The following is an 11,800-nucleotide window of genomic DNA, read 5'->3' as shown; positions in this document are numbered from 1 at the left end:
TCTTGAAACATCCTTTGTGATGATGAATGCCACACCATTCCTCTTCAATTTGTCATTCCCAGCATAGTAGATCATATGGTTGTCTGATTCAAAATGCCCAAAACCCGTCCATTTCAGCTCATTAATACGTAGGATATCAACCTTTTGTGTGTTCCATTTCATTTTTGACAACTTCCAGTTTTTCCAGTTCATACTTCATACATCCCATGTTCTGATTATTAATGGATGTTTGCAGCTGTTTCTCCTTAATTTGAGTCATACCATGTCAGCACATGGAGGTCCTGAAAGATTTACTTTATCCTTATCATTAAGGTTTGTTCTACTCTGATGAGGCAGCTTTTTCCCAGTCCTATTTTGAGTGCCTTACAACCCAAGGGGCTCATCTTTCTGCACTGTGTTGGAGAATGTTTCCTAGCTATTCATAAAGTTGCTCAGTAATGTATCAGACAGTGTTTCTCTGCTATTCATTAGATTTTCCATGGGCAATTTTTGAGAAGTGGATGGACTCTTGCTTCTTCCTATTCTGTCTTAGTCTGTAAGCTGTGCTGAAACCTGTGCACCATGTGCAATTCTGCTGGCATCTGAAACACCAGTGGCACAGCCTCAAGCCTCACAGCAACATACAAGCCCCACAGGATGACAAACTGACAGGCAAGTTTGTCTCCCTTAGCTGTTGGAAACCTCTGCGCCCTCCCGTTACCTAAATCCTACCTGGAAGCTGCCACTTTGTGGTCCCTGGCCACTCCCTCCCTTCCCTGGCTGTAGGGGGCTTGGGGCCTAGCCTTGCCTCCTGCCCCTTACCTGGATCCTGCTACTTCTGTTGTCCCTGGCCGCTCTGCTCCCTCCCTTTCCTGGCTCTAGGGGGCCAGGAAATAAAGTGTTCTGGAATTCCTATTCTTCACAATATTAACCATAATTTGTTATGATCCACATAGTCAAATTCCTTTGCATAATCAATAAAACACAGGTAAATGCCTTTCTGGTATTCTTTTCTTTCAGCTAAGATCCACCTGACATCAGCAATGATTTCCCACTTTCCATGTCCTCTTCTGAATCCAACTTGCATTTCTGGAAGTTTCCTGTCAATATATTGCTGCAACCCTTTTTGAATTATCTTCAGCAAGATTTTACTTGCATGTGATATTAATGATATTGTTCAACAATTTCCACATTCTGTTGGATCACCTTTGTTTGGAATGGGTTCAAATATGGATCTCTCCCAATCAGTTGGCCAAGTAGTTGTCTTCCACATTTCTTGGCATAGCCGAGTGCCTCCAGCACACCACCCATTTCTTGAAACATCTCTAAGGGTGTTCCGTCAATCCCTGGGGCCTTGTTTTTCACCAAATCCTTCAGCACAGCTTGGACTTCTTCCTTCAGTACCACTGGTTCTTGATCATGTGCTACCTCCTGAAATGGATGAATGCTGACCAACTCTTTTTGGTCCAGTGACTCTGTGTTCCTTCCATTTTCTTTTGATGCCTCCTGCATCATTTAATATTTTGCCCGTAGAATCCTTCCATATTGCAATTCAAGGGTCAAATTTTCTTCAGTTCTTTCAGCTTGAGAAATGCCAAACATGTTCTTCCCTTTTGGATTTCTAACTGCAGGTCTTTGCACATTTCATTATAATACTTTGCTTTGTCTTCTCAAGCTGCCCTTTGAAATCGTCTGTTCAGCTCTTTTATTTGATCATGTCTTCTATTCGCTTTAGTAGCTCTCCAGCTCTGTATCAGACTGTTACACTGCTATTCATAAGTTTTTTCAGTGGCCAAATTTTTCACAAGGAGATGGCCAGTCCTTCTGCCCAATCTCTCTTAGGCTGGAAGCTCCACTGAATCCTGTTCCCCATGGGTGGCCCTGCTGGTGTCTGAAATACAGTGACACAGCCTCCAGTCTCACAGCAACATGCAAACCACCACAGCATGACAGACTGGCAGATGAGTGGTAGCATAGGGCTGTTGGGAGGAATTAATTCAATAATTAATTAATAAGTAATTAATGATCACTGAACCTGATCAACTGCTCCCACTGGGTAATAGGGACATGGCAGCAAACGAGCTGATCCATGCAGGGTGCTCAGCGCCCAGTACATGGTAGGCAGTCACCCAGGGCCAGCTGCTGCTTTGCAATGCCCAGGTCACATCAGCTACTACTCAAGCAGGCCCTTGACATCCCTCTGTAGCTCTAATCCCAGCAAACACTGTACAGCTCTGACACTGGGCTGCTGTGTGTTCTTGGTTCAGTCCCTTAACCTCTCTGAGCATCCGTTTCCTCATCTGACAATAAGCCACCGGCTGGCTCTGAGAGCGCTGGAGGACCTACCTCTCCCCTCCATCATCCTTACCTCTCGCAGGTCAGCACCTCGGGGAAAGTGTGCACCTGGAGGAAGGTACGGCTGAGGAACCTGTCGTCGCTGGTGGCCGAGCGGATGCTGGATGAGGAGCTCCCATCATCCTTGCCGACCTGGCTCAGGCTTCCCAGGCTGCTGGATGGGGAGGCCTCCAGCGCCTGGTTCGGCAGAGCAGCCTGCTTTAGGTTTTCATGCAAAGACGGGTTGGAGGAACCATCGGCAAGAGGCTAAGGCAGAAGAGAATTACACGTGGTTAAAACCAGGTGGGCTGGTGTATGACTGACAGCAGTGATCACTGGGGGTGGCCCACGGCAAGGCCTGCTGGAGCAGACTGGTGACTGGCAGATGGACAGGTAAGAGCTTCTGTCCCTGGATCCCAGCCACAGCCATGCCCCAGGGACCCTGGGCACCTGCCCCCATAAAGGCAGTCCCTGTGCACTGGAGCCCTAACCCTAGGCTGTTACCTGGGCTCTATTCTCTGGGGGCCCATGTGTTGGCAGCTCTGCCCTCCTGCACTAGCTCCCCACTGTCCCTCCCCCACCTCTCTGTGCTGCTGGCCCAGACCCTGGGCCTACCCCATCTGCTTAGCTGCCTGCTGTCCACCCAGATCCCCTCCACCTACAATGTGACATCACCCTCCTGCCTGCAGTCTTCAAGGTGGCCCCCGCTGCCCTCAGGACAGGCCCAACGCCCCTTAATAAGGACTTGAGCTGGAGGCACTGCTGTGAGATACAAGGTAAGAGCTGATGCCTGGCACGGCCTGGGGCTCAGCAGTGTCGGCCACCACCTCTGCCTGGCCCCGTCACCTGCTGCTACGCAGCCTGAACAACACTGAGCTGGCCGCTGACCCACAGCCTTCCTGTCACCTCATCCTTCTGGTCTCCCCAGGCCTGGGCCACACTCAAAACACCCTCCCCAAGGGCTTTGCTGGGCTGGAGTGTCCCTGCCAGCACAGACCCGGAGCCTCCCTGGGTGTCCTGGTCCCATAGGCCCATGGCTGTTTCTGTCACCTATCATGCACTGTCTCAATGTGATGACTCCAGGGTGAGGAGGAGGCTGTCTTGACTCCTAGCTAGTCTGCAAAGCCCACCATGGGGCCTACACAGGGACTGCTGGGTGATGTGTAGGGGGTGAAGAAACACCCCAGCTCGGGAGTTTTGCCTCTTCACTCACCCATCAGAGAGAGCTAAACCAAAGAAGGGATTCCCAATGTGTGTTCCAGGGAACAGCTCCACAAACAATAACCAGTTACTCCTCACAAGCGGGATTCCGTGGAGAAACTGACTTGGGAAAGGCTCAGTTAACCAGCATGCACTGATTTCTTTGATGTGGGGCTTCTCAAAACCTTGAAGGTGCTCAGGGTGCCTTCAAAGGCAAGGAAGGCAGGCCCCAATTAATGAACAAGGTCTGTAGCTAAGGGTATCTTTAAGTCAAATTTGTAGGGAAGTAAGTGCTCTGGTGGCATAGTGCTTAAGGCATTTGACTGCTAACCAGAAGGCTGGCGGTTCAAACCCCCCAGACACTCCTTGGAAAGAAGGTTGGGCAATCTACTTTCGAAGTGATACTGCCTCGGAAACCCAAGGAGGAGTCGCTATGAGTTGGATATGACTCGATGGCAGGGAGTTTTTTTTGTTGTTGTTGTTGGTGCATATGGTTCTTATTTAGCCTTACTTTAGGGCAAGATAAAGGAGCTCTGGTGGTGCAGTGGTGCAGTGTAGTAAATTACATGGCTTTTCTAGCCATAGTCTATGCAACTCCTCTTTTGTCTTGAGTAGCTGATTGTTAAAGTTATCCACCTGGTATATTTCTGTTGGAGCAGCACGAAACAATCTTCTGGGAAGTTCACTTTCTCAGGTGTATAGAATTCTGGTGTTGGGATTGGTTGGTTTTGGCCACTCTGCCAGGCTCAAAAAGGAGCCCTCCTAGAGGCAGGAAGAAGGGAATGTCTCACTGCCGGCTGAGAGACGCACTGCTGAGAAAGATGCACTTGCTGAGAGAGAGAGAGAGAGAGAGAGAGAGGGCACCGGAGAGGCACGTGATGGACACATGCTGCTGAGAGAAAGACGTGCTACTGAGAGAGACTGGCAGCTGCTAAGTGAGACAGCCAGCTGCAAGAGACCAAGCATGTTCCTGAACTTGAATTGTAGGCTGTTGCTTCCCTAATAAACTCCATAATCTGTGAGTTCTGTGTGGCCACTGCAGAGAATTATCAAACCCAGCAGAGAGGTGGTGGGTGCCTTGGGAAGAATGGTTGGTGACAAGGTTAGTAAGAGGGTTGGAGGGTGGTGGCATGTCTGGCCTCATAGAAGCAGGCACTGGACTGCTGATGGTGATTCTGTCCTCCTCTTGTGTAGTTAGAGGAGGTTAGAAGATGCTACGTCCTTGCCCCTTTTGCAAGTGGTCAAGACATTTGGCTATTAACCAAAAGGTCAGTGCTTCGAACCCACCAGCCGTTCCGCAGAAGAAAGATGAGGCAGTGTGTTTCCATACAGATTTACAGCCTTGGAAACCCAATGGGGGTTGCTATGAGTTGGAACTGACTCAATGCAGTGGGTTTGGGTTTTTTGGTTTAGTGCAAGAAAAAGCTTGAAGCCTTTTCAATGATGTAAAAGTTCCAGCAAGTGAAGGTGACCATGATGAAGAATTTGTTGCGAGTAGGTATTGGGTCAATCATGTCAAAGTGAGGGCGAACAGACAATATTAAAATGCAAACAGGAGCTGTCTGTAAGTTGGATGTTAACCTAGGGACTTACTGGAATGATTAAAAAACAAAACAAACCCCAACCCTACCAAGCACACAGTGCTTACAGTGTTGCACGTACTGCTCCAAGCCCTCATGTATGTGATCCTGTTCAATGCTCTCAACAAGCAGGTGAGGTGGGAGCCTCACTGCTCCAGAGGTGAAGAGACTGAGGCCACACACAGCAAATGGCTGGGATAGGAATGTGGATTGAGGCAGTATGGCCCCCAAGCCTGTACTCGTCAACACAGGATGGGGGCAGTGTTTTCCTAAACTCACTGGACCAGAACCTGTTTTCACAGACCTGCTCATGGGCTAAGGGCTCCTTGTGGCACTACAGCCTGGACTGATCTCTGCGAACCAGCAGGCCACAGGGTGAATTCCTGGCTCAAGGTGTAGGATCTGCTTGGGTTTGACACAGGCTCTGCCACTTCCTGCTGTGCGGCCCTGGGCAGGTCATTAGCCTCTCTGGGCCTCAGTGTCCTCACATGTAAAGTGGAGCTCAGGATGCTATTGTAGGATTATTGCAAGGTTGGGGAGCTAAGGTGTAGCAGAGACCTGGCACTCTGCAATCCCACAGGAAGTGTTCAGGAGGTAACGTGATGGCTGCTGGCTTTCCTGCAGCCCCGGGGCCTGTGTCTGAGGACTGGTGGTCCTCACTTTCCCACTATTAGTACTTGTATTCATGTTAAAAGAACAGGGCGGTGCTCACATGCCCTTCTGTGTTCTTGCCCTTCTATAATGTCCCCTGGTGTCCCTGGGGACAAAAAAAAACACATTAATTCCTTACCTTGATATAACATGGATGTACCCTGTTTCCTGACAATGTTTTCATTAAATGAATTAACTCTCAAGTTTGGCTCCATTAAAAAGCCTCAAAATGATCCCTATTAAAATGCCATGAAATCCTCAAATAGGACCAAGGATTGTGCATGTGATCCCCCATCTCCCACCGCAATCTCTACATTACTGCATAACTGCATTTCTGAAACAAGCTCCGAACTCTCACCCGGAATTTCTGATTGATGGGATAGACGACTTTTGCCTTCAGTGCAAATGCCGTGATGTTGTTGTTGAAAGAAGGCTCACGTTCCTAGGAAGGAAAGAGAACAAATGACACAGGAAGTTCTATGAAATAAGGGGCAGCCACACACTGGCCAAGTGCCACATCCCATGGGTAACAGTCATGTCAGGAAGGGGCCACCAGCAGGCACACTGAGATCCAAGTAAGTGCTTCCTTGCTACTTCCATAGAGTTAATGCCTTGGAAACCCAAGGAGGGGTCGCTGAGTCAGGACCGACTCAATGGCACTTGAGTTTGGTTTGGTTTGGTTGTCAGAATGATGGGTGGATGGGTGGATGGGTGGATGAATGAATGATTAAATGAATGGATGGATGGATGGTTGACTGGATGAATGGAGGGTGGAGGATGGATGGATGATGGATGGATGGTAGGATGGTGGATAGATGGATGGGTAGATGGCTGGTTGACTGAATGGAAGAATGGATGGTTGGTGGATAGATGGGTAGACAGAAAGGTGAGTGGATGGATAGATTGTTGATTGAATGGATGGATGGATGGATAGGTGGATAGATGGGTAAAGAGATGCACAGATGGGTGGGTAGATGGATGGATGAATATATGGATGGATGGACAGATGATATTAAAAGAGAATGATACATTCTTCATTTAATTCTAATTCTTTAGCTGTGGAAGAAATAAAGATTTAAATAACATGACAATAATTAATAAGAGTCTTTAAAAAATCATAACTCACCTTTTAATGGAAAAAGCAAACCACAAAATAATTTTAGCACAGCGAGGGGTATAAACATGTGCAAAGACAACAAGGAGTATAAGCAATATGCATACAAGAATTTGTGTCAGGCCTTTCAATGAAAATAAGTGGTTGGGCTTTTTTTTTTTTTAAATTGTTTTAAAATATATATAAAATGACATTTTCCAATTTACTATTTTTCACATATACAATTCAGTGACATTGATTACATTAATCATGTTATGTAACCATTGCCAACTGTGACTGGGCAAAGTCTTTGAACTTCTGAGCCTTGGTTGTTCCATATAGTGAACAGGTGTGGAATTCCTCCACCAGGGACCAGCAATGGGTAGCTAGGAATGGTGGCAGTAACAGACCAAAATCCACTGCTGTCGAGTCAATCCTGACTCACAGCACCCCCGAGGACAGAGCAGAATTGCCCCATAGAGTTTCCAAGGCTACAAATCTTTATGGCAGCAGATTGCCTCATCTTTCTCCCATGGAACAGTTGATAGGTTCAAACTGCCAACCTTTTGGTTAGCAGCTGAATGCCTTAACTACTGTGCCACCAGAGCTCCTGGTAGTAACAGGATGCTCTCAAAGTCTGCTCAGGAAATACTCCCACCAAGAAGCTTTCCTGAACATAGCCAGATGGGCATATGCAAAACCTGCCCCCACATGCGCACATCCTTGTTCTATCTGTGTCCTTTTAGGGTGGCCAGCAGCACTTTGCAAAGCCAGTGCTAACAAATGCCCGTGACACAGCCATTTTCAAATGACTGAAGACTGGGAGGCGATCCAGGAGCCGGGTACCATGACAGACCCTTCTCAACAATTCCAAACAGGCTGAAAATGGCATCTAAGTCGATTTCAAAGCTTTTTACCTAAAGTTTGACGAAAGAGCTCTGTGAGAAAGTATTGATGCCCAATGGCTAAGTTCACCTCAGAATAGGACACCCTATTACAGGGAACACACAGGGTTTATTTCTTCTTCCACGTGGGGCATTGAAACGGCATCTGACTGAGCTGGCAACGTGTCCTGTATACGTCCTGAGAGACAATGTCACCTGGATGCCCTCTGAGCAGAACAGTGAGGGAAGCTATGCGGCAAGGACCTGTTGTGTTGTTGTTATGTGCCACTGGGTCGTCTCCGACTCACAGCAACCTCTCCTTGGGTTTCTGAGACGGTATCTCTACAGAAGTAGATTGCCCAATTTTACTTCAGAGGAGTGGCTGGTGGGTTGGAACTGCCAACCTTCTGGTTAGCAGTCAAGTGCCTTAGACACTACGCCACCAGAGTTCCCAGCAAGGACGTAGTCATTTCAATCTATACCCAGGCTGAGAGGACAAGAATGGGGAAAGGCCAGAACATGGGTTACTGCTGTCCGAGTCTCCTAGGGCTGCTATAACCAAGGACCCCCACTAGGTGGCTGTTGTTGTTGGTAGGTGTTGTTGAGTGGGTTGAGTCACAGGACCCTGCATCCTGTGTTTGTACAACACGATGAAATATGCCTGGGCATGCAGCATGCTCACAGTTGTCGTTACGCCTGAGCCCATGGCTGCGGCCAGTGTCATTGCATCTCATTGAGGGCCGTCTTCTTTTTCACTGATCCTCTCCTTCACCAAGCATGACATCTCTCTCCAGGACTGGTCCTTCCTGATAAAATGTCCCCAGAACATGGATGAAGTCATGCCATCCTTGCTTCAAGGGAACATTCTGCTGTACTTTTACCAAGACAGATTTTTTTCATTGTTCTGACAGTCCCTGATATATTCAATATTCTTCACCAACACCATAATTCAAAGGCATCAATTCTTCTTCAGTCTTCCTTATTCATTGCCTAGCTTTCACATGCATATGAGGGGACTGAAAACACCATGGTGTGAGTTGGGTACTCCCTAGTTTTCAAAGAGACATCTTTGTTCTTTAACACTTTAAAGAGGTCTTCGGCAGCAGATGTGCCCAGTGCAATATGTCATTTGATTTCCTGACTGCTGTTTCCATGGGTGTTGATTATGGATCTAAGTAAAATGAAATCCTTGACAACTTCAATCTTTTCTCTATTTACTGTAATGCTGTTTACTGGTCCAGTTGTGAGGATTTTTGACTTCTTTATGTTGAGGTGTAATCCCTACTGCAGACTGTAGTCTTTAATCTTCATCAGTAAGTGCTTCGAGTCATCCTCACTTTCAGCAAGCAAAGTTGCGTCATCTGTGTATCACAGGTTGTTAACGAGTCTTCCTCCGATCTTCCTATAGTCCAGCTTCCCAGATTATTTGCTCACCATACAGACTGAATAAGTATTGTGGAAGGTTACAACCCTGACACACTCCCTTCCTAATTTTAAACCATGCAGTGTGCACTTGTTCTGTTTGAACGACAGCCTCCTGGTCTATGTACAGGTTCCTCGTGAGCACAATTAAGTGTTCCATTATTCCCATTCTTCTCAATGTTATCCATAATTTGTTATGATCCACACAATCAAACGCTTTTGCATAATCAATAAAACACAAGTAAATATCTTTCAGCATTCTTTGCTTTCAGCCAAGATCCATCTGACGTCAGCAATGATATCCCTTGTTTCACATCCTCTTGTGAATCCAGCTTGAATTTCCAGCAGTTCCCTGTCAATGTACTGCTGCAACTGTTTTTGAATTATTTGCAGCAAAATTCAGTCTAAGCTTCCAAGAACCCTGCCAGACGACCACTACCAACCACTCTGATCAGGATCACGACAGAAGCTCCTGGGGCAGCATGGGAGGAAAATGTACAACAGCCCTGAAAATCATGAAAAAGACCAGACTCACTGGTCTAATAGAGACTTCTGGAAACCCCACGACCGTGGCCCTCACACACCCTTGCAGCCTGGAACTGAAGCCAGCCCTGGGGACCAAAGTTCAGATAGGTCCATAATGGGAACAGTAACAGCAGGGAAGAATGTGCTCAGCACAATCAACCCTAGGAGACCAAAAAGGCAGCACTTGCCCCAAAACAAAGCTCTGAAGGCAGGAAGGGGCAGGAAGGAAGGGCGGATGGAAACGGGGAACCCAGGGAGGAGGTGGGAAGAGTGCTGTCACAGTGAGGAGACTGCAGACAATGTCACCGAACAAAACATGTAGAAATTGTTGGATGGGAAGCTAATATGCTCTGTAAATTTCACCCAAACTACAATAAAGCGTAGAAAGGAAAAGACCCTGTGTGAGAGGCTCCTATCTCCATTTTTCAGATCAGGAAAATAAAACTCAGAGGGGGCAGCCACTTGCCCAAGGTTACACAGCCCATGAGTGACAACCACGATCCGCGCTGAGAGTCTTGGTTCCAAAGTCGATGCTCCTTCGCTGACGCCACACTGTTCCCTTCAACACGATGCAAATAGGAACAAGAGCCAAGAAGCTGGGAAGGACGTGGAGCTCAGGCCCCAGCGTCGGGCAGAGAGGGAGCTGCAGGGTGTGGCTTCCCTACACCCCAGTCCACCACACTCAACCAACCACCTCATCTGTTCCAGTTCCTAAATACTTCTCCAAGCTGGAGCCCTGGGCTAGGCCTCTACCACCTTGACCCTGCACCACTGCAACAGCCCCAGCAGGCTCCCCATGAATTGAGGGCCTATTGTGTGTTTGGATCAAGCAGTTTGAGATAAGGATTGGTGGTTTGACTCAAAATCATAAAAAAAGAAAAGGACCAAGTTTGCTGGTCTGATAGAGCCTGCTGGAACACTGAGACTCTGGCCCCTAGTTGCCCTTCAGGTCTGGAATTAAATCCATACCCGTGGCTTCCAGCCAAACAAAAGACAGGCATATGAGCTGAACGTTTACACTAGGTAGAAACACTCCTTGGAGAGAACAATCATGGGAGAATAGAAGGGCTGTGTATGCACAGGGAGACAGCTCAGGGGGCAGGAGTGCATGGAGGGAAGGACACAGGGAAGAGGTAACTGTGGGGAGGAAGTGGGAAAGGAGCTGTTGCATTGTGGGAAATTGTAGTCAATGTCCTGAGACAAAGTGTAGGTGAGCTGCTGTATGGAAAGTGAATTTGCTCTGTCAACTTTCACCCAAATCACAATAAAAATGAAAAAAAAAAAAAAAAGACTGGTGGTTTGAACCCACCCAACAGCTCCATGGCAGAAAGGGCTGGCAATCAGCTTCCGTAAACATCACGGCCAAGAAGACGCCACGGGGCAGTGCTGCTCTGTAACACACAGGGCCGCCATGATCGGCACTGACTCGACAGCGACGGGTTTCTTGATTTACTGTGCGTCAGGCACTTTACGGACAGCTGCTCATCTGATTAGCGCCCAGCAGGTGGCTTCATGAGGCAGATGCTATCATACCCATTCCCAGGGGGACAAAACAAGGCTCAGAGGTTGTTACTGGAGGCTGCTGAGTCGGCCCGACACAAGGCGACCTGCACACATGAAGAGGACACGCTGCCTGGCCTGTGCATCCTCAGCTGCAGGTTGGACCGTGAGCTCACTGGTTGATTTTGAGAGGTAGATCACCAGGCCTTTCTTCCTCTTCTTAGCCCAGAAGCTCCGCTGAAACCTGTTCCGCATCCTAGCAACATGTAAGCCTCCACAGACGGTGGGAGCTGCACAGGAGGAACACTGGCTGGGAACTGAACGCCGGTCTCCTGCGTGTAAGACGAGAGTTCTACCACTGAACCACACCTTCCAATTCATTCCAGCTTTTTAAATATGCAACATCCATCACTGCTGGTCTGAAACTCTTCAATCTCTCCACAACCTCGCCAGCATTTGTTATTTTCTGACTTGTTGAACTTTGCTACTAGTGCTGGAGCAAGATGTTGTTTTGATTTCCATCTCTCTCTAATAACAAATGATCATGAGCATTTCTTCATATGTTTGTTGGCAGCTTGAATATCCTCCTTGGTGAAGTGTCTATTCATGTCTTCTGCCCATTTTTTAATTGG

The 11,800-nt window shown here is 47.7% G+C and overlaps 1 protein-coding gene across 1 annotated transcript in view; it reads right to left on the bottom strand.

The window, feature by feature from the left end:
- Positions 1 to 8,427, bottom strand: part of EVC (EvC ciliary complex subunit 1) — a 123,257-nt gene extending 114,830 nt beyond the window's left edge. Inside the window, exons 1-3 of the mRNA XM_007955771.1 lie at positions 8,404 to 8,427; positions 6,103 to 6,186; positions 2,348 to 2,580 (exon numbers count right to left, since the gene is read on the bottom strand). Coding sequence (XP_007953962.1) covers positions 2,348 to 2,580; positions 6,103 to 6,186; positions 8,404 to 8,427 — 341 coding nt within the window. The remainder of the gene's footprint in view (positions 1 to 2,347; positions 2,581 to 6,102; positions 6,187 to 8,403) is intronic.
- Between the last annotated feature and the right edge of the window lie 3,373 nt (positions 8,428 to 11,800).

Source organism: Orycteropus afer, unplaced genomic scaffold (genome assembly GCF_000298275.1).
Source record: "Orycteropus afer afer isolate SDZICR_OR568_19922 unplaced genomic scaffold, OryAfe1.0 scaffold00539, whole genome shotgun sequence".
In the NCBI taxonomy this organism is placed as follows: Eukaryota; Metazoa; Chordata; class Mammalia; order Tubulidentata; family Orycteropodidae; genus Orycteropus; species Orycteropus afer.
This window is presented reverse-complemented; position numbering and strand designations above follow the sequence as displayed.